Here is a 23,530-nt window from a genome sequence, read left to right as displayed (position 1 = left end):
GGATTCAAGATTAGTTTCAGACCTGAAATCGATTTTCAATTAGATAGAGTAAATCAAACATTTTTCAAGTTTTAAATCTGAGATTGATGTTCTGCTTTGAATTTTTTTGGTTTTGAAAGTATTTTGCTTGGTTTGAATCTGCAGCATTTGTTTTTGTTGGAAGAACAAGAATTGGCTGAGTTTGAATAATGAAAGAAGAATTTTGCCTAAAGAAACATGGAAAAAGGTAAGAGAAGAGGGAGATGGTGGATATTGATACGGAGTAGACGAGTGTACAATGCACTTGCCACTTTTTCACTTGTCCACCATGGGGGACATGAACCACTCTCCCACGCTAGAATGCGCCCTTTTATGAAAGAAGAGTGTTATTTGAACAACCAATTTGGTGACAACTTATTTGACAACCATATTTTACAAAGAAAAAAGTGGTATTGGCACGGAAACCATAGCAATAGAGATAAAGTAAAAAATAATGTGGGTATGAGAGAGAAAGTTGTTGCAAAAGTTGTCACTAAATGGATGTTCAAATATCATTTCTCACTATGAAATTACTTACATTGCATTTATTGTTACAAAAATTTGTTTATTATCAAGGAAGTGCAATCTCTAATGGAGGAAATACTATTTCTAATATTTCTCTATTAATAAAAAAATCATTTTCAAGAAAATCGTCGTGATTATTAGTTGTATGCCAAGTAGATGATGCGTGTTTGTTTCAGCAGCTAGCCAAATGTAAACGCACGTTTTGTTGGCAGCTTTTAGTTTTTAGCTTCTCCATTTCAATGGTGAAATGAGTTCAAACTTACAGTGGCGGCAAGTAATTGTATATCCAAAGATTCCAAACACATACGATGATGCTAATAACTGATCAGCCTTGGAAATCTTAACACGCGCAATATCGTGTCAAACGGGTCTGATAAATTGAAGTTACAAAATCTAAAATAGAACCCGCGAATCCAAAGAAACTAGTAATAGGTAACATCATTTACAATCAACAGACATTAATTTTCAGAAGTTACCACTATTTTGTGACATTCATTCCCTAAGAAGTCAATAAAGCTTACATTAACTGTCCAAGATATGATACAACATTATTATAAAAGATCCCACCTATGAACCAAAAAATGTCAAGGACTTTTTTTTTCATGACCTTACATGAGGTGAGGAATAAAACTACCTCCAAATGTAGATGTCACCTCCTCCAGATTCTTATATCATAAACCACAAAATAAATGGTCCACGCGAACAAAACTTGAGATCATGGTGCCAATTCAAAATTTGTCTCAAGAATTGAGTAAACTTCAGAGAGGGAAGTTACCTTGAAATCTGGTTTGAAATCGACATTAGCATATTCGGGAGAATCATACCTTCCAGTTTGATCAAGCAGACAAGTATGTGCTCCTGCTCGCCCTCCACAAGCAATCTGCAAAATGGTAAAAACATGCAAAATCAATCAATTAACCATCCAATTCCAAATACATCTGAATCAACAAATATTTCGTTGGAAAATATGTGCATAGAATGGAAAGATATTGCTTCAAGCTGGGTTGAAGTTACCCTGTGCAGGCCACTTATTTATGATTGTGAAGAACCCTCATCCTTATTGCAAATCAAATGCCGGTATTATAAGTGGCATAAAATTGAAACGGTTAAAGTTATGGGCAAATACCAAAATGCATAGTGAAAGGACCGAGTCATAGGGTTCTTTTACAAGCAATCACACTATGGGTTTGCAGAATGATGATAAAAAAAATTGTGCTGACTAAACAGTCTACTAGTTAGAACTTTTAGGTCCTTTCTGGATTTTGTTGTGAAAATATATACTGTTCTGAATTTCTTCCTTCGATTTTACAATTGTTTCTATAGATTGTTCATTTGTACCCAAAGGTGGACAATTATGGCTTCCATATAAATCATGAACATTCAATCAAATTAATGGGAAACAAACCACTTACATCATCTTTAAGGCTATCCCCGACCATTACTACTTCATTTGGTTGAACTTCCCAAAGAGAACAGATATGCAGTAGTGGAGCTGGATCAGGTTTATAAGGACGAAATTCCCTGCTTAATGCTGGAGAAAATGTAATCTGCAGCAACGAGGCAAAACATATAATGAAAGAGTTCAACACTTGAAAGAAAGAAAGAAAGAAAAAAATAGATAGTGATTTCCTTCACCATACGATGAACCATTGAATATGAACAAATAAAAGGAGGGGAAGAGCCAGAAAAACCTGTTAGTTCAATTTATTATGCCTCCAATAGAATTGGGTAAAAAAGCAGATGAACCTTTTAAGGGTTTGTTTGAATTGACTTATTTAGGTTTATATAGTAGCATAAGCACTTTTATACTGTTTGAGAAAGCTTATGGAAACAGCTTATAAGATGTTCATAAGTTGTTTTCGGCTTAATTCCAAAAGCTCTCTAAGATAGCTTATGAATACAACTTATAACTTGTACGAAAACAATTTGATTTTATTCTATCTTGTTATGGAAATAGATTATATATGATAAGCGCTAATGCTATAAGCACATAATTAATCTAAACAAGTTGTAGATGTCCATATAAAATTACTCAGTTGTCCAAATGCCACAGTCTCAAATTCCTTTTACTGATTTTGTTTTCTCAAAGATTAACAAAATGGAATAGTTAACAACCAAACTTTATAGATTTAACTCCCAATATTGAAACTACAGCCAATAGTAGTAACTTGATAACATAAGCACAGCAGAGAGCATGTTTATAAAAAAAAGGGAGTTTTTTTTTTTTTTTGTCATAAACCATACATAGAGGTGTCAATATCATGGGGCCTTGAAGTTTTGGCCCCAGCCCACATAGTAATGGGGCTTAAAAATCCACAAGATTAAAAGGCCCACATTCATGCAAGCCCATAAATCAAAAGCCCTCAAGGCCCCAAGCCCCAAAATTTCTATAAACATTTTCTTTTAAAGTTTTTTTTAAAAAAAAAAAAAACTATTTTTAAAGTTTTTTTTATTCAAAACAACTTATTTATTAAAAATAGCTTATTACGATTTCATTTTAAAAAACAATTTATTCAAAACAACTTATTTATGCAAAACCTTTGTTGACGTGACAATAATGAAAATGCAACATATGTAGCATGTTATGAATCCAAGCCAATGTTGTTAAATAGCGGCTATAGCAACACTAAAGCACTACTGTGTTGCAAAATTTGAACAAACCACTATTTTTTGCAATCTGTGCTTGACAACACTGAATATGAAGCACGGATACGGATACGGACACTGACACGCCGACACCGCTAATAATTTGAAAAAATCACATAATTCATTGTAATTATGTGTGTCGGACACGAAGGACAGCTAATTTGAGGAGTGTTCGTGCTTTATAGTCACTAATCCAACCCAATTGTGTAATGTAAATTGAGTCCAACTCTGAATAGTTGTAAGTATGTAATATAAGAAAGAAAAGTAAAACTGACCCCAAAGCGTTGGTGGAATAAATCAACAGCAGATTTCATATTCCTTGTAATCAAACCCCTCCTAATTTTCTTTGAATCAAGAACATTACAAAGCTCAGAAGCACCTGCAGCATAATTAATTAATCAATTACCTAATATAAAAAAGTACAAAAGAAGAAGAAAAGTAGGTATTTACTACCAGGCATGATTTGGAGGTGATCGAGAGCCTGTTTTTCAAAATGAGCAATGGTATCATAGGCTTGGCGTTGTTGATGTGGAGACCAGTGATCAATGAGTTTCAAGATATCGATTCCAGCAGGGTTTGAGGCTTTGACGCGTAGATACTCATCGTCGCCGAGTACTGCTTTGTACATGGAAGGGAAATCAATGACGGGGACGGTGAGAGTTCCGTCCATGTCGAAAACGACGCCACGGAGGCGCGTTTTGGTGGTTAAGTGTGATGACATGGTGCGTGGGAAGATAAGGAAAGCTTTTGCGGAAGAGAGCAATGGCATCTAGTAAAGTAGATTTTGAATGGGTGCTAAATGCTGATGTCAGATTTCTGGTTTTGGTACTTTTCTTCTGAGGTTGGATTTTGTCTCGTCCGTATATGTAGTTTTTGTGTGGGACGAACGGACACGCGCAACATTTTTTTATGTTATCTTATGTTCCTCGTACAATGTCTCAACTCATTTTTTTCCCTTTATAGTAGACTATCTAATTTCCAAAATGTAGTCCATAAACTATAAACTATACTCCCACCCGCTATTATTATAAGCAAATTTTTACTTTTTAGATTCATTCAATAAATGATGTATGTGGTCTACATTGTAGATCACATACATCATTTATTGAATGAACCTAAAAAGTCAAAATTTGCTTATAATAGTGACCGGAGGAAGTATAATTTAGACTCTAAAGTACCTATAATGAAAGATACACAGATGTGATGATACTTGTACCCGATAATAAAAATAACTAAAATATCCTTATTTGTGTGTATAGAAGTGTAGGGTCTCAATAATTTAAACCAATTATGTAAAAATCATAAATTTTGTATCCATTATGATATAATTTATAAAATTTGATTGGATTATGTATTGATGATTAAAAGTTAAAGTTTTTACGTAATTAAAAAAAATGTTTTTTTAGGGAATTAAAAAATGTTATTCTTTGTACAAAAATAATAATAGATAAATCTATGGCTATTCCTGAATACTCGTTGATACTTTAATATGTGTGGATTACGCATATAATAGGTACCCACATGGTACGGGACGAACACGGGTAACAAGACGGAGATGGGTATCATACTACTCGTATTTATGGATATTCATTGACATCTCTACCTGGATCATCCTTTTATGAGAACTGTCGTTCCCATAAAAAAGTAAAGTTAACTCGCATAGGTACATTTTTCAGCGTGAGTTAACTCATGTTGGAAGGGTATGGGCGAAGAGCAATTCTCCGCTTCTTTAGGCTTTGCTTGGTAGGATTCTATGCCACCTTGCCTCAAAAACTTTTTTATGACCGTTCTGACACTCCTAATTTTCGTTTTTGTTTATGTTTTTTTTTATTATTTTGCTTTTTCTCTTTTTTATTATTCCACGATTATGCTCTTGGTTTGGGGAAGAAAAAAAATAAAAAAAAAACATATAATTGTAATGAGTTCAACGTAAATAGTTCTCCGATTCTGGGCAAAAACACATAAAATTAAGCGCATCCTCATGCAATCAAAACAAAACAATTTAAACATTTATTGTATTTAAAAAAATCAAATTATTTTTAAAAAGTTATGAAAAATATATTTTTTGTCAAATGAGTGAAGAATTTGGTGTTTGAACTCGACCGCGGCACGTATAATGTAATGTTCCTATCAATTGAGCTATGGTCGTTGGTCAAATAGTCTAATGACCAAAAATTTACCCTTTAAGAATAAGTGGAGAATCTGGGTCTGAACTCTCAATCCAATCCTTACATATATCCTATCGACTAAGCTATATTGGAGAGCCATATTTTTCATTTCTCATGATTTTAACAAACTTAAACAAAACCATATCAAAATCTTAATTGAATTATTTTACAAAATACTAGCGGAATGTGTTTGTGTTTCTGCTATTTTTATTGTGTTATTGTTTGTAATTGTGAATTGTGTTTTTTTTAATGAATTTTGATTAAAAATACAAATACAAATGTTTGTGACTTTTTTTTATTGGTAAAATAGTCTAGTGGTTTGAGCCCCAAATCTGCATATTACAATGTATTGTCTTTACCAACTAAAATATGTCCACTAGGATAATGTTTGTGACTTTTATATTATTACAAATCTAAATTTTATTTATTTCAATAAAACTAATAATATAACAAACATAATATAAATTTTATTTTTTTTCAATGATAACCACAATAAACATTATTATAAAAAAATTGTTTAGAAGTACAAGTGAGATAATAAAAAAGTCGGCTCAAAATTCTGTATTTTTGTATATATAGTATAGATTTAGTAGGAAAGACATTCTTAATTATTTAATTTAATACATTTATTTGTTTATTTACCTATTTTATTTAATTTAAAAAAAAGAACGATAATGTAAAAGAAACAAGATAGTGAGTGGTTTGAGGCAGAGGTGGTAGGTTCTGCCTTCACTCTTCCATGGAGATCATTGCTAGCTCTGTAATCAATCCTTCTTTCCCTCTTCGTTACCCAACAATCTCCGTTTTTCAGGTTCCCTTCTCAATTTCCCCTTCTTCATCATTCTGATTATTTACCGCGTAAAATAACAATATTTATGCTGCAGGTTTCAAACTGGAACTGTTTTTCCGTAGTAGAATCAAGGTTTTCATTTTCATTCACACATAAGAGGAAGAAAGTTACTAAATTTTCAATTGGGGTGGTGCCAAAAGTAAACAACGTTTGTTTTCCTCAAAGTTGGAGTTTCCTTCGCAGAAGGAGGAAATGGAACAAGGATTCTTCTGTGAAGCATGCTTCTTTACTGTTTGTGCGGTTGGTTGCTGGAGTTATGTTGGTTGTGTCGGTTTCTTTAGCTTCTAACAACCCTTCTTGTAAGTTTTATCTCTAAATAAATACATTCTTTATAATGAATTTGTGTTGGAATTTGGGTTAGATTACGTGGCACTGACACTTCAAATCGAAGGCGTGTCTGTGTCTAACATATGTCAGACATATAGTTACATTACGTGTCTGTGTAAGTGTTATGTCCGGTGTTCATGTTTGTATCAGACTTTCGGTGTTTCATAGCTTTAGAGTGTTAATTAAGTAATAATAATTATTGATGAATAAATCACATTATATGATTTTATTTAGTTTCAGTTAGTTGAATCTAATTAGTCAGTTATTACAGCTGTTAGAAGTTTGTTATGCCATCGGTCTAGTTACTTAATCACTCTTCAGTTATGTCTCTCATTTTGAGGAGTGCTAGAAACACTCTTTCCAACATTCACCTTGACACTCACTCACTCGATGGGTGGAACTCGTGTGAGTATCTCTATTTCATGTGGGACCTACATTCATTTCACTTATCGAGAGAGTGAGTGTTGAAAAAAGAGTGTCCCTAGCACTACTTCTCCCATTGTAGATAAGGTCCAGTGCCTATCTTTGTAATTCATTCTGAAATACTAAAATGGATTAGAGCATGCTGTTCTCTACACCGAAATTTATCTCTTACTCTTGCATTTTCCTTTCATGGATTGTGTAGATTAAGAGGTTCAATAATTCAATAGTTAATACTACATACATATGCATAACAAAGAATATGGTGTTGAAGTATCAACTCTTTATTTTCTTATTAATGGTTGAGGTTGTTGACTTTAGAGGACCCAAATCTACCTAGTACTATATACTAGTAGTGGCTTGGTTGTTGTGTTATTTCGTCTTCATTTCTTCTTTATTCTCTCAATTTATGTGTTTGATTCTTTTTTGTCCCTTGAAGGGGCCCTGACGGAAGAGAATCTCCTCTTTCTGGAGGCGTGGAGAACAATTGACCGAGCATATATCGACAAGAATTTTAATGGACAGAGTTGGTTTAGGTATAGAGAAAATGCATTGCGCAACGAACCCATGAACAACCGTGAAGAGACATGTATGACTTTCACTTTCTACCTCTTACTTTTTTTTTATCAACTTGCTGAACAAAAACAATTTTATGGTAAATTATCTCTGTTTTGACATAGATAATCATTTATGATTGCCTTCTAGGGATTGAGGAGTGGAATTACAATTTAACTTTTTCACTGAATTGTTTCATGCTTGCTTGATGAGGAGTAAAATGGTTTAACTGAAATCGGTCTAAGTTTTAGTTTTAGTAGAGAGAACTTATGTTTGATGGCAAAATATGTTAAACTGAGCAACTGACTATACTTATCCAGAACCAGAACTATCTGATATAGTTAAATGCTGGTACTTTCTGATGATTTAATCTGCAACAAATTGCTTTGGATTAGTTGGTTTCAGATAGAAGTGTGGTCATCATATTCTCAGTTCTAGATTCAAATTTGTGAAGATAAGTAGGTCGATTTGATTTTCCTTTTTCTGTCCTCTTGACTCTTGGTATGCAAGATAACATCTTCATGGGTGGTGGTTTTAAACATGGTTAGATGTTAAGTAGATTTTTTCTTGTCTAGCACTATGTTTTTTAGTTTAAATGCACACAGCTCTCCACAGAATAAAAATGGAATGGTTGAAAGCTTGACTTTGGGTTGTCATTGGTGATTGTCTGGAGTCTCGACATAATAATGGGAAGCAGTATAATAGCTTAAATTCTTGTCAATATTGATCATTGTTAATTATGAGAGGATAAGCCGCACCACATATATCTGATCTATGTGATGCATGATGCATGTCAGAAAATAAATCAGCGAGAATGACCTGGACAGATTGAAGAATGATTTTTCTGTTATGAAAATTATATTTCACACTTTTAAACTTTAAGTATCAAAATGAAGTGGATAATGACTCATTTTAAAAGTAAAAAAATGATAAAATTGCCAACTTATTCACCAGGCTAAATTGTCCAGATGGAACTTTATGATTCAGGAAAGTTTTTTTTAAGTAGGTTGCATAATCCTATGCAGTCAAAAGTTTACAAATTTACTGAAAATTGTTGTTGCTGCATTTGTTCTCAGATATGGCGATAAGAAAGATGCTTGCCACATTGGATGATCCCTTCACTAGATTTTTAGAGCCTGAGAAGTTCAGAAGTTTGAGGGTACAAATCTATATCATTTTAAGATTTCCTTTAGTTTATTTCACATATAGTCCTGACTGTGTAATGCATATTGGATAACACCAAAAATTAAAATTTTGTTGAAGGCAGTCTGGAACTAAAGGCGCTCTAACTGGAGTGGGGATATCAATAGGCTACCCTACCAAAGCAGACATGCCATCCGATGGACTTGTTGTCATTTCAGCTTCTCCAGGAGGTCCTGCATATAGAGCTGGTGTTTTGTCTGGAGATGTTATCCTGGCCATTGATGATATGAGCACAGAAAAGTTGGGTCTGTATGATGCAGCTGAACGCCTACAGTGGGTTTTTCTTCATCCTACATGCCACTTGTGCTTTCGAATCAATAGTTTTAGACAAACGTGAAAAAGTTAAAATAAAAAGAACATATTGTTAATAATGTGCAAAACATCAACAGATAAGATTGCATTTATGTCTTGATAGTTTTCCAACAAGTTGAAAGTATTACTACTATTACGTTGATAACTTGATATAAATATTGGACTAGTACTTGTTGTGCCTTAAGAACTGTAAAGTTGCATACAACTGGTTGCTACTGAGATGAGAATTTTATGTTGGACAAGTAGTCATACTAAAATAGGATTAAAAATGAAGTCACTAGAATGAAAATCGATATAGCTTCCATTGTTGTAGATAAAAAGGTAGAGTCTCGTCTCAGTTGGTTCAAACATACGTGGAGAAATAGTTAGAGGAAAAGGGAGACCATAGAAAACTATAGGCCGAATTGTGAAAAGAGACTTAGAATTAAATGGTCTATCTATTATATATGGTCCAAGACAAAGTATTATTGCGCCATTAAATCCATGTAGTCAATACCGCCTGGTGGAAGAACACTTTGATAGTTGCTGTATTTATTGTGAATTAATCTGCTTGAAGGTTTTCTAGATTGACCGTTACTCTAGTATGAGCCATTTATGAGGTTCTTAATTACTTGAAAGTTAATGTAATCAACCATTTAAAAGACCAAATTTTATTGTACTTCTCATTATCTGCTTTGAGCTTATCTATTTGATTGCCTGACCTTCTAAAGGAAATTACAGAGGACCTGATGGAAGCTCTGTTGCATTGACCATACGTAGTGGTTCTGACGTAAAGCACCTAGCTCTAACGTAAGTTGGTATTCTTTCGATGCAGTACTAGATTTGAAGCTTTGACCTTAGAGAATATGCTTTGTTACCTAGGATGATGCAAAAACTTGCAGTTTGATAATGCTTCATTATATATAGTTACATTACACTCGGCTAATCATTGATACCACTGTTAACTCTGCTGATTTAGTCATAAGTATTATTACCATTACTTGAGAGGCCTAATTAATTGATACCTTTTTCTTTTACAAAGAAAATCATTTCAATTCTTTTTTTTTACTGATAAAAATCATTTCTAATTAAACAACTAAAAAGATGAATCAATGCATTTCAGGCGAGAGAAAGTTACAGTCAATCCAGTGAAGTCAAGACTGTGCAAGTTACCTGCTGCAGGAGATAATTCCCCAACAGTTGGTTATATAAAATTAACATCGTTCAACCAAAATGCATCTCGTAAGTTGTGATTGATGGGCCAAGCAGAACTTTTCTTGCTTCTATGTACTAACTAAAAAAAGGGATAATTTTGTAACCAATATGCATTAATCATGTGATGCATCATACATTTTTCTACCTAGTACTCCAAGCCATAATTCTTACTTGCTATAATCCTCATTTTGGTATAGTAAAGAGTCACATTTTCCCGATGACCATATGAAGTTTGACCAGTTAATGAATATTTTAAAGAAACATTCATGAATGTTTTTAAATTTTTATGGCATTTACTTGATAGACTGAAGTAAGAAATACCAAATACATCCACACTAAGTATTGAGCGCGCTATGCATGACTTCCCTGCCTTGTTGGGATTGTTTCTCTTTATATTTAGGAACCTGCTTACTGCAGACGGGCATTTGGGTTGATGCCCTTGCAGCTGTCTTATTTATTTCTCTGAACTGACCAATATCACATTTTACTTTTCAGCGAAAAATGTATGTATTGATGCCTTTTTTTTGGTGAATAGTGTGTTTCGATGACTAGGGTTGTGGTGGTACAACCGATAACAATTTTCCATTCCTCTGAATGATAGTTGCAAAAAATACAAAAAATTAGTTGGATTGATGCTTAATGGAGATGGGAATTTGGGTTGATGTTCTTTATATGTTATTGAATCATATTATTTTAGTCGCACGCTTGATACTTCTTTATGAACCTCGTGGTATTAAATTCAGTCATTAGTTGGAGTTTTAACTTGAATATGACAAATATAAAAAATTTGTACTTCATTGACGATTTAAATTAAGCATGATTTATTATGTTGAAATTATTGATACTTGTTTGTCACATTACCGTAATCTGTCATCCTTGCAGGTGCTATCAAAGAAGCAATCAATACGTTCAGGAGTAATAATGTAAATGCATTTGTTTTGGACCTCAGAGATAATAGGTGATTTAGCAATCAACATTTGCCTCTATATACTTTCAATCACTAGCTTTCTGAAGCTTATATTTGTTGCAGTGGTGGTCTTTTCCCAGAAGGAATTGAGATTGCCAAGCTTTGGTAAGATATGTCTTTCAGCTATTGACATTTTTTACATCCATTGCATATCAATTTTGGCTGGTGGGCATGAAATTCAAGTAAATTTTTTATCTTATCATTCCGGTTACAATTATTTAATTTCTGCAGCATGGTACCACACCAGTATTCTCACCTTTTATGGATCACAAGTGCTAACCATACAGTCAGAAACACCTTTTACCATTTTGAAATAGATTGCATTGCAAAATTGGGTTGTGAAGAGTTCTTACAATAACAGCCGAAAATGAACTCCTCCAGTCATACCTTATTTTTTTTCTTGTTTTTAAACTATTTATCTTTTGTCCAGTTTCAAGTTCTAACAGATACTATCAATTAGGTTGGACAAAGGTGTGATTGTGTATATTTGTGATAGTCGTGGTGTTCGAGATATACTGGATACAGATGGAAGTAGTGCCCTAGCAACTTCTGAACCTCTGGCTGTGCTGGTAATTTTCTTATTTTGCTTTCTCCTCTCATTGCATTGGTGTCATATATCGTGTCGGGCACAAATGCATAATACAATTACAATGATTCTCTATTATAAATTATTGTTTTCTTCATGTACTAGTTGGTTTCGCAAAAATAGGATTTGCAGGACATGCATGCATTGAGGGATACTTGTATTGGGTTTGGGCAGTTCGTACGGGTTTCAAGAGAATCGCAAACTCTGTATTGGGTAGATATGTGGGGATAGTAAGCAGTTATTGGGTAAGGGGTGTTTAAGAGTTCTATTGACTCCTGTGGGGATAGTAAGCAGTTATTGGGTAAGGGGTGTTTAAGAGTTCTATTGACTCCTTTCCTGTGATCCCACAGCGGTACCGTAGATAACATATTTTCTCATCTAATTCGTGGTTGAATGTATGCAATTTTTTTGAAACTGTTTATACTTTGTATATTTGGTCTTTTTTAGTTTAAAGTAGTATGCAACATCAAGTCTAATGATAACAATATGCATCTTCATTTCTTAATAAACTGTCATGGATTAGGCTTCATTCCTCAATAGTTGAGATGTTGCAAGTTTCTCTCTCATTTCATAGTTATTTAGGCACCTGTGATGTAAGTGAAACTACTAGTTTTAGGATCTTGCTGCTGTATAGAAATGAATGAGATTGAGCTAATGTGTAGTCCAGCAAATACTCGAGGGTGGTTGTTTACCAGACACACCTTTCGGTCAGGTCCATGAATCAATTTAATTGTGATTATGGGAAAAATAGGGAGTAAACTACAGAAAGAACAGATATTGCATAATTGTTTTAAATCTAGATAGTTGTTCATTCACTGCTGATAATTCTCTCCTTCAGAGTTCCAATTTGTCAATTGTATGGTAAAAATGAGCAATTAAATATCTTGAGCCTAATCAGGTAAACAAGGGAACTGCAAGTGCCAGCGAAATATTAGCCGGTGCATTGAAAGATAACAAGCGGGCCATATTGTACGGAGAGCCAACATTTGGAAAAGGGTAAATTACTTTTGGTTTGGTTCAATTCAAAGAAACGAAAATTTATGTTATTTTCCTAATATGAGCTACACATCTTGCAGGAAGATCCAATCAGTATTTGAGCTCTCAGATGGCTCAGGACTAGTTGTTACAGTTGCTCGCTACGAGACACCTGCGCACACAGATATTGACAAGGTCTGCTCTTCTATTTCCAGTTTTTTTTTTTTTTAAAAAAGAAAAAAAAAAACAACGACTTCCCCTTTTAACACCTTGCATTTGGATGTAGGTTGGTGTCATTCCTGACCATCCTCTACCAACATCATTTCCTAAGGATGAAGATGCATTTTGCAATTGCCTGCAGGATCCTGCTTCTTCGTGTAATAATAATAACAGGGTCCAGTTATTTTCAAAATGATTTTTTTGGGTTCTTGTTAAAAAATACTATTCTTTAACAAAACAAAATTATTTTGGCTTCATTGATCAAGCAAAGCAACAATGTTGCCACAAACCTCTGGATACATATGAAAACTAGACGCTACAAAAGGGTGACCTGTGTTCCTGAAAATTGAACTAACTAGGACAAAGAAAACCAAACAAATAAACCTGCCAGATGGGGATTGTTCACAATATGAGATGTGTATGTGATTGTTGATAGCTACAGCTGAATTCCTTTTATTCCCTTGAAAATCACCATAAATTAAAATTGTAATGATTTTCTCTAAAATACAATGCTTCAAGTTCCAGCATGAAATATCAGACATTGAAGAATGAGGGTTGTATGCTAAAATAAGAAAGTTGAAGAATGCAAATTGTTTAGGCATGGATTACCAAAAGAGCTAATTGTATTTCTAATAATATATAATCGCTCTTCGCAATAAAATATAGACAAAATTTGATTCATCTAACTTGGATGAAATTTTGTATAAAATAAAAAAGTTGGATTGAAATTCAAGCAAAAATTAACTATATTCATCCTATTTGATGATAGTGTATAAAAAATGTCATTCAAAGGTACAGTCAATTAGGGGAAACACTTCAAGTTTTCTTAACCATGTCTCAGTATCATCTTCATCAAATATAATGTAGGTACGGTCGGTACAACTAAAATCATAACGTACACTTTTCTACATGTACAATATGACTCAACATCGTTTACGTTGAGATTATTTGGTCATTTAGACATCTTTTTATCTGTGCACAAAAATGTACTTTGGTTCAATATGGTCATGTAGAATAATTTTTTTATCCATGTACAAAAATGTACTTTATGCTACTTTCTTCAAGTATGGCAAAAAAAAATAATCTAAGATACACTTTACTTGTTATATCTTGAGATGTAAGCGGTCAGACAAAAATGATCAAACTGAAAAATCAAACAAGCCAAATTGAAAGTTATCTGATCTTTTCTAGTTCGATTCAAAAATCAAAGGACACTAATTGGATGCTCGGTTTCAATTTACAGACCCAATTAACTGATAGGTTTACTTAATTTATTAAACTCACTTTAACGGGTAGTACTTGGTGACATTGAAGTGTCAATGTCATGTGACATTGGCCTACCACATATAGCTACCCGTCAAACCAATGACACCACAATGTCACAAGTATAAAAATAAAATAAAAAATTATTGTAAAAGAAAGAGAAAAAAGCCATTATGACATGTCACCCAACACTTTTACTTAGGGTGTGTTTGGTTTAGAAGAGAAGTTGTGAAGAGAGAAATAAGTGAGAGAGAGTGTGGAAAGAGAGAAAGAGATGAGAAATAGAGTGGATTTGAAGGGTTGTTTGATAGAAGAGAATGAAAAGAGAAATAGAAGAGAAAGAAGTATTGTTATTTTGTAAAAGGACAAATATACCCTTATTTAAAATAACCATTCAATTTATAAATTTCATTTCTAAGTGAAAACTAATTTACTTTTTTTTAAGGGAAAACTAATTTACTTTCTTACTGCTTTTTTTAGAGGAGGATTTTTCTTACTAATATTTAGTTGAATAACCAAATAATTAAACTATTTATTTTTAATTTTGTTAGTGGGTTGTTTTAACTTATTTACTTTAGAAATAATACTAGTACTTTATTCGGTTCCCCAATTTTGCACAAATCAGTAGATAATTTTTCAACTCTCACTCACATAAACCACAACCAAATTTATTCAATTGATTATTGTTTTTTGAGAGGATTCAATTGATTTGTTACCACCACCCACAAAATTAAATGCAGAAATTAATCGTGTTTTGTTACAGAAGTTACAGAAGTAAATTAAGATATGCAATTTTCTGATAACCTCGACACAATACCAACATCACCGTTCTGAATTTTAATTTGGCCATTGAAGAGAGTAAAACAAACAGAGAAGCAAGGAAGGTAGGGGTATAGATGGAAAAGGTAAAGTTTGAGTCCTCTCTCTCAACTTTCTTCGCACATATGAAGAGAAACAAAAAGGTTGTGGGTCCCGCAGATTTTTTTCTCTCTTCTCTATTTCATCGCTATGCCAAACAGAAGAAATTGTCCATTTCTTCAATATTTCTCTTCCCTTAACTTCTCTCCCCTCTAAATCTGTTGTTCCAAACACAGTGTTAGTTCAACTTCAAACTCAACATTTTACCGATACCCTGGCACCAAAACAACAAACAACCTTTGTACTTTGACACATCTATCGTTGTTAACTTGTTTATTTTTTAAGAATTTGGTTTCGGCGGCACCAACCAATTCGACCCCAATCCTTCACACATTCGTGAGTTTTCTTCTGTTGCTTCTTTCTCTGCTAGCATTTTTTTAGTTTCCATTTTTTATATTTTGTTTGTTGAAAATAGCTGATTTATATACTATCATCCATTTTTTCTCTTAAACAAAAAATGTACCAAAATTAACTATTCAAAATATTCACAAAAACGCAAAACCATTAAAATTTGGCTATGCATAACACCTGCTCGACAAAATTCCCCAATGAGAAATCCTATAAATAAAGTTTCTTTTTTCTATTTTTTGCTTTGCTTTGATCTAACATTAATCTTTTTTCTTCTTTGTTCAGTTCATTTTGAAGGTGTGAAGCAACAAGTTACAAATTTATTGACAGATTATTCATAACAAACACAGACAAAAATGTTGGTGTTTGAAGCAAGATATGTTCGACAAGTAGAAGCTTTTACTCGAACTTGTGTATCGAGATGGTCTACTGTATTTTATTCTTGTTATTCAGATTCTCCTCACAGCAAGTCTAAGCTTGCCCCTTTGCAGGTTCATCTCCAATCCAACTCATTTTCTACCACCATGAAAAAAAATAATGACATTTTGTGATTTATTTATTTTCTGTTTGTAAGTACTCACTGCATTGAGGTTTTTGTTTGTAGGAGAGAAGAATGATTGACAAAGTTAAGATATTTGCAAAAGCAGGAGATGGTGGTAATGGTTGCACCAGCTCTCGCCGCAGTCGACATGATAGAAAGGCCATAGCTGATGGTGCATTTTCTTCTTCTTTTTTTATTATGTTATTATCTTCTAGATTTGACAATGTGGGGGATCGGGTAGCTCAACTGGTTTGAGCTAAGGGATAAGAAGTTGGAGGTCTTGGTTTCAAACCCGGACAAATGAGTAAATATTAATCTAATCTAACTATTAACATTTGTCATTCAAAAAATAATAATTTGACATATGCTTAATTGAGTAAATAACCAATTTGGTCTTTGAAATTATAGGACTCTATCAGCTTAGTCTCTCACATTTTCAATAATTCAAAACGATCGCTATATTGAAAAATGTCAGTAAGGTTCATCCCCTCATTAATGTTTACAATAGCTATAATGATAATGATATTAAGTTGGTAATATCGGGAATGAATTTAAAGTTAAGTGGATAGTATAAGGGATATGTTTGATAACAATCTATGCATGGGGACTGTTGAGATATGCGTAATAATAGTATCATTGACTGATATATTATCTCCTTATTTATATTATCTTTATTTCCTTGTAAATATCTCTTATATAATTAGGACAGATTTACTCCCTATGATCATGGGATTTACTTTGTACATATTCTTATTATAAATACAAAAGGCTGAGAACTAATCTCTCAAGTTATTCAGCACCAGAAAACCTTGTTCTCAACTTGGTATCAGAGCTCACGATCAGTGGGCCTGAGAGCAAAAATCTAAAATCTCAAAACCCTAGCCGTCAAGTCACAAACCTAGTTGTCCCGCCGGTTGATCTATACCGCCGGCCCTAGGTATCACACCACCTCTGATATTAAATCCTTTTTTGGCTCAGTTTGGTCGGTAGGTTCCACTTTTCCGCTGTCTTTTTGTGATCTGTGAACAGTTTTTTGCACTGTTCCGAATCTGTCCTTGGTCCCACTTACACCCAAGTGCTGTCAAAGATGACTTCAACATCGGATAAGGCTGGATCCTCTGTTAAGAGTCTTGTGTCCTATGTTTTCTCCGGCAATCCCTCTATAACGTCGGAGAAACTAAATGGTGATAATTATCTCAATTGGTCAGCTACTGTTAACATGTGGTTTCTTGGACAGAAGCTCGCAAATCACCTCACTAAGCAGTCCTCCGAAATTGAAAAAGATCTGCGTGATGAATGGGAGCAAGCTGACTGTCAATTAGTCTCTCTTTTGTGGCAAACCATTGAGCCCTCCTTGCTGGTCCATTATCGCTCGTACACCACTTGTTATGATATTTGGCAGAAAGCTAAGAATGTCTATTCTAATGATATCCAACGTCTTTATGGTGTGATTCATAATCTAGCCACCCTGCAGATGACAGAAGATGACATCAAAACTTATGCTAATAAAGCTCAGTCAGCCGTAACTGAGTTCAAGCTCCTTGTGACTGACAACGACCCAAAGAAGATGCTTGAGAAATTGGATAATGTTTGCATGGTTTATGTCCTTCATGGTCTTCATGAAAAGTATGAGTCAGTTAGGAGCAACATTCTTTCTGCATCAGATATTCCCTCGGCAGAGGATCTCATCAGGCGCCTCACACGTCTTCCTGATCCGAAAGGATCAGGGGGGAACGGGTCTCAAACTGACTTGGAATCTTCTGCTTTTGTTTCAAATTTTGCAGGTCGCGGAGGCCGTGGTCGTAGGGGAGGCCGAGGAGGTCGTGGTGGTGGCCGTCCTCAATGTACTTATTGTAAACGCTTTGGTCATTATGAAGATCAGTGTTACTCCATTATTGGCTTCCCAGAAAAATCGGTGAATGTGGCTCAGTCTATTGATAATGGAAACTCCAAAAACAATGTCATATCTGATGAGGAGTACAAGTCATACCTGCAGTTTAAGGCTTCACAAGCCTCATCATCGGCAACAGTTGCTCACACTGGTAATTCTACAGTCTGTCTCTCCCAATCATCATCTGTTGGCCCTTGGATTTTGGACTCTGGAGCTTCTGATCATGTGGCTGGTAATCCATCTCTTTTATCAAAAATAACCCAACCTAAAATCCCACATCATATCACTGTTGCAGATGGCTCTAAAGCTAAAGCAAGTGGTGTCGGTCAAGCCACTCCTCTCCCATCTTTAAATATTGACAATGTTCTTTTTGTTTCCAACTGTCCATTCAATTTGATTTCTGTTAGCCGTTTAACCAAGAGTCTTAATTGCTCTATAACTTTCATTTCTGATTCTTTTGTTATACAGGATCGGAGTACGAAGCAGATGATTGGTACAGGCTATGAGTCACATGGACTTTACTACCTTCAGTCTTCATCTACAATTGCATCCTCTTCTACTACAGAGTCTCCAAGTCTTCTTCATCGTCGTTTAGGTCATCCAAGTCTCAAAAAGCTTAGAGTTATGGTTCCTAATTTGTCTCAGTTGCAGTCATTGGATTGTGAATCCTGTCAGCTTGGGAAACATGTCCGGTCTTCCTTCCCTAGCAGTACTCAGTCACAAGCCCGCTCTCCTTTTCATGTCGTTCATTCTGATGTATGGGGACCAAGTCGAGTCACTTCAGTTGTAGGACATAGATATTTTGTTACTTTTATTGATGAGTTTTCTAGATGTACATGGATCTTCCTACTTAAGGATAGATCAGAACTATTAAGTGTATTTCAAAATTTCTTTAAGGAAATTCAAAATCAGTTTGGTTGTTCTATTCGCATTTTGCGCAGTGATAATGCAAAAGAGTATTTTTCAACATCTTTTAATTCTTTTATGTCTGAAAACGGAGTGATACATCAGTCATCTTGTCCCCATACCCCACAACAAAATGGCATTGCTGAACGTAAACACCGTCATATAATTGAAACAGCACGTACCTTGCTTATTAATGCCAATGTTCCTTTGAAATTTTGGGGTGATGCTGTCCTCACTGCAGGATACTTGATTAATAGAATGCCATCATCTGCAATCCAAAACAAGGTTCCCCATTCCATATTGTTCCCTGATGAACCTTTGTTTCGTATTGCTCCTCGGGTTTTTGGATCCACTTGCTTTGTTCATGATCTTACTCCAGGTTTAGATAAATTGTGTGCTCGTGCAATTAAATGTGTCTTTCTAGGCTATTCAAGAGTTCAAAAAGGATATCGGTGCTATTGTCCCTCCACACATCGCTTCTACATGTCTGCTGATGTCACATTCTTTGAGGATACACCTTTCTTTGCGTCTTCCATTGAGTCTGAGTCTATCTCTCAAGTATTACCAATTCCTTTCCTTGTCCCGGTAATTCCACCCACGCCTGTCATTGATCAGTCAACTCCATCCTCTTCTACGGAACCCCCTAGTCCTCCTCCACCTCCACCTCCACCTCCTCCACTGCAAATTTATCAGCGTCGTCCACGTCTCCCTCCTGCCGATCCACAATCTACAGAAAGTCCAAGTGACTCATCTCCTGCCCCAATCTCGTCTTCTACTTCAGATCCGCCGACATTGTCAGATGACCTTCCTGTTACTTTACGTAAAGGTACACGTTCCACCCGTAATCCTCATCCCATTTATAATTTCCTAAGTCATCATCGTTTATCACCTACACACTGCACTTTTATATCTTCTCTTTCTTCTGTCACTATTCCTAAGTCTCCACAGGAAGCTCTTTCACATCCAGGTTGGCGACAGGCTATGATTGATGAGATGACAGCCTTGGAATCTAATCAGACGTGGACTCTTGTGCCACCTCCTTCTGGAAAATCTATTGTTGGATGTCGTTGGGTTTATACTGTTAAAGTTGGTCCAGATGGGAGGATTGACCGATTGAAAGCTCGTTTGGTGGCTAAAGGATACACTCAGGTGTTTGGCCTAGATTATAGCGATACCTTCTCTCCTGTGGCTAAAATGGCTTCTGTTCGCCTATTTCTTTCTATGGCTGCCATGCGACATTGGCCATTATATCAGTTGGATATAAAAAATGCATTTCTTCATGGTGATTTAGAGGAAGAAGTATATTTGGAGCAACCTCCTGGTTTTGTTGCTCAGGGGGAGTGTCGTGGGTATGTTTGTCGTCTTCATAAGGCCTTGTATGGTCTCAAACAATCCCCTCGAGCATGGTTTGGGAGATTCAGTAATGTTGTTCAACAATATGGCATGATTCGAAGTGAAGCCGACCACTCTGTGTTTTATAAATGCTCATCCAACAAATATATCTATTTGGTCGTGTATGTTGATGATATTGTTATTACAGGTGATGATCATGATGGGATTGCAGGACTTAAACAACATCTAGTCCAACACTTTCAGGTTAAAGATCTAGGTCGGTTGCGTTATTTTCTCGGTATTGAGGTGGCTCAATCTAAGGCAGGAGTTTCTATTTCCCAGAGAAAGTATGCTCTAGATATCTTGGAAGAAACAGGTATGCTTGATTGCAAGCCGATTGATACTCCTATGGACCCAAATGTCAAGTTGCTACCTGATCAAGGGGAGACCTTGTCAGATCCAGGAAGGTACAGGAGGTTAGTTGGGAAGCTGAATTATTTGACCATGACAAGACCTGATATTTCATATGCAGTCAGTGTTGTTAGTCAATTCTTGAATTCCCCTTGTGATATTCATTGGGATGCTGTGGTTAGAATTCTAAGATATATCAAGAGAGCCCCTGGAAAAGGTCTTGTTTATGCAGAGAGAGGTCATTCAGATATTGTTGCGTATACAGACGCAGATTGGGCTGGAAGTCCTTCTGACAGAAGGTCCACATCTGGATATTGTGTTCTCATTGGAGGCAATTTGATTTCATGGAAAAGTAAGAAGCAAAATGTCGTTGCTAGATCAAGTGCAGAGGCAGAATATAGAGCTATGGCACTTACTACATGTGAGCTCATATGGCTCAAGCATCTTCTCCAAGAGCTTCACTTCAGTAAAATAGGCACTATGAATATCATTTGTGACAATCAAGCAGCCCTACACATTGCCTCTAATCCAGTCTTTCATGAACGAACTAAGCATATTGAGATCGATTGTCATTTTATTCGTGAGAAAATTATGTCCGGTGAAATTGCTACTTCTTTTGTTGGTTCTAATGATCAACTAGCCGATATCTTCACGAAGTCTCTTCGAGGACCAAGGATCACTTACATATGTGACAAGCTTGATGCATATGATTTGTATGCTCCAGCTTGAGGGGGAGTGTTGAGATATGCGTAATAATAGTATCATTGACTGATATATTATCTCCTTATTTATATTATCTTTATTTCCTTGTAAATATCTCTTATATAATTAGGACAGATTTACTCCCTATGATCATGGGATTTACTTTGTACATATTCTTATTATAAATACAAAAGGCTGAGAACTAATCTCTCAAGTTATTCAGCACCAGTTTGCAATTTCAGGATACATTTTGAATTGTTAGTAATTTGGAGGACTAAGTCGATACAAACCTATATATACGGATTTAATTATTCAGCAATCAGAAACATGCTATTTATTTGTGAATACCATCATCCAGTTGATGTCAAGAAATTTAGATGGAGTGTTGTAGAGCTGATAACAGTGTGCTTGTTTAATGTAGGTGGCAGTGGTGGGGTAGGTGGTGATGTAATTCTGGAATGCTCTCGTAGAGTTTGGGATTTCAGTGGTCTGCAGCGTCATCTAGTATGCACTTATATATTTTACCAAAAAAAATTATGTCAAAAAATGATGAGATTTTTCATGTCAGTGACACTAACGGTGCATGGTAGATAGCAGGTAATGGAGGACATGGATCATCAAAAAATAAGATAGGAACCAGGGGTGCTGATAAGGTTATTGATCTTTTACTTGTTCTTTCACCTTTAAAAATTGTTTCGTATTTTTATTTTCTTCTATTTGGTTGTGTTTTCAAAACAAAATTGACCTTATCCAAACTAACTTGCTTTAATAGGTTGTTCGTGTACCGATTGGCACTGTACTTCATCTTGTTAGTGGTGATATTCCTTCTATAGTAAAAAAAGTTCAATCCTCGGCAGATTTAGACCCTTGGGATGTTCCTGGTGTACTTGTAGATGATCATTCCAACCCTCGCGATGGTTCTACTTCCAACGTTACAAAGCAGGAAAAAGTCAATGCAATACATCCTACTGGCTGCTCTTCATCCCAAGCTACTGAAGCAAATGTTGAGAAGTCTGTAAAATCTACGTGTGTTGCATCAGCAGATGTACTTTCTCAACTTTCATCTTCTAATGAAACTCCCGAACTTGGTTCAGAGGATATAGAAGAGAAACCAGAGATCCTTAGTAATGTTGCTGAATTAACAGAAGAAGGTCAACAGATTATTGTTGCTCGTGGAGGAGAAGGTGGTCTCGGTAATGTGTCTATTCAAAAAGATCCTAGGAAGCCTCCGACTACGAAGGCAGGGGTAGGTCAACACGTAACCAATGTTCAGGACACTGACAGTGTTAACTCTTCCTTAAGTACAGGTTTACCTGGTTCTGAAACTGTTCTTATATTAGAATTGAAGTGCATTGCTGATGTTAGTTTTGTGGGAATGCCTAATGCTGGTAAAAGCACTTTACTTGGAGCTATATCGAGAGCTAAGCCTGCTGTTGGTCACTATGCCTTCACTACCCTTAGGCCGAATTTAGGGAATTTGAACTATGATGATATGTCGATAATTGTGGCTGATATTCCTGGACTTATAAAGGGCGCACACCAAAATCGTGGACTTGGACATGCATTTCTGCGCCACATAGAACGCACGAAGGTTCTGGCTTATGTGGTAGACGTGGCTGCTGCTTTACCGGGAAGAAAAGGAATTTCACCGTGGGAACAACTGAAAGACTTGGTTCTAGAGCTTGAGTACCATCTGGAGGGTTTATCCAATCGGCCATCCTTGATAGTCGCAAATAAGATTGATGAGGAAGGTGCTGAGGAAGTGTATGAAGAGTTAAAGAGAAGAGTCCAGGGTGTTCCTATCTTTGCTGTGAGTGCTGTTTTGGAGGAAGGGATACCAGAGCTTAAAGCTGGTCTTAGAATGCTTGTCAATGGTGAAACTTCATGCCCAATTTACCTAGATCAAATATTGCTTGATTAGATTAGATTATCATCATTCCTCTTGTAAGTATGAGCAAGATAGAGTGGAAAATCTTCTTTGCACTTTCTGTTTTGTTTACTTCCCCTGCACTTGGAGTTGAGTGTGTTGCTTGGTTCTAAACCAAACTGAACTCTCAAAAACAATGGTCATAACCTAATCAAACCATTTAGATGTGCTACGTTTAAGATTCTTTTAAAAGAAAAAATAAATGTATGATTGTTAGCCTCAGACAATGTGTTTATTTTATATTATATTATATTTAGGATTCAAAATATTTTTTTCGAATATATTTTTCAGCTTTTTTTTTACAAGAATATCTATCTACTATTGAC

At 35.4% G+C, this 23,530-nt stretch overlaps 3 protein-coding genes across 3 annotated transcripts; 2 read left to right on the top strand and 1 right to left on the bottom strand.

The window, feature by feature from the left end:
- Positions 1 to 898: 898 nt before the first annotated feature.
- On the bottom strand, positions 899 to 4,190 carry LOC146956588 (Haloacid dehalogenase-like hydrolase (HAD) superfamily protein). The gene is made up of 4 exons (XM_085729700.1): positions 3,643 to 4,190; positions 3,465 to 3,568; positions 1,956 to 2,090; positions 899 to 1,423 (listed from the first exon to the last, which is right to left on the bottom strand). The coding sequence occupies exons 1-4, from the start codon at positions 3,956 to 3,958 to the stop codon at positions 1,259 to 1,261; spliced, it is 720 nt and encodes a 239-aa protein (XP_085585826.1). The 5' UTR covers positions 3,959 to 4,190; the 3' UTR covers positions 899 to 1,258.
- Positions 4,191 to 6,035: 1,845 nt separating this feature from the next.
- LOC146956587 (Peptidase S41 family protein) lies at positions 6,036 to 13,254 on the top strand. Its single transcript, XM_085729693.1, has 13 exons — positions 6,036 to 6,168; positions 6,242 to 6,506; positions 7,394 to 7,543; positions 8,586 to 8,668; positions 8,777 to 8,985; positions 9,745 to 9,813; positions 10,127 to 10,245; positions 11,101 to 11,176; positions 11,249 to 11,290; positions 11,646 to 11,754; positions 12,670 to 12,767; positions 12,848 to 12,941; positions 13,033 to 13,254. The coding sequence occupies exons 1-13, from the start codon at positions 6,097 to 6,099 to the stop codon at positions 13,159 to 13,161; spliced, it is 1,515 nt and encodes a 504-aa protein (XP_085585819.1). The 5' UTR covers positions 6,036 to 6,096; the 3' UTR covers positions 13,162 to 13,254.
- A 2,001-nt stretch (positions 13,255 to 15,255) lies between these two features.
- Positions 15,256 to 23,431, top strand: LOC146956586 (GTP-binding protein Obg/CgtA). Its single transcript, XM_085729677.1, has 6 exons — positions 15,256 to 15,482; positions 15,780 to 15,985; positions 16,099 to 16,207; positions 21,699 to 21,781; positions 21,868 to 21,930; positions 22,050 to 23,431. The coding sequence occupies exons 2-6, from the start codon at positions 15,851 to 15,853 to the stop codon at positions 23,196 to 23,198; spliced, it is 1,539 nt and encodes a 512-aa protein (XP_085585803.1). The 5' UTR covers positions 15,256 to 15,482; positions 15,780 to 15,850; the 3' UTR covers positions 23,199 to 23,431.
- Positions 23,432 to 23,530: the final 99 nt, after the last annotated feature.

Source organism: Medicago sativa, chromosome 1 (genome assembly GCF_051527215.1).
Source record: "Medicago sativa cultivar Bolivia chromosome 1, Bolivia_mono, whole genome shotgun sequence".
NCBI lineage: Eukaryota > Viridiplantae > Streptophyta > Magnoliopsida > Fabales > Fabaceae > Medicago > Medicago sativa.
Note: the sequence above shows the minus strand (reverse complement) of the source record. Positions and strands in the feature narration are given on the sequence as shown.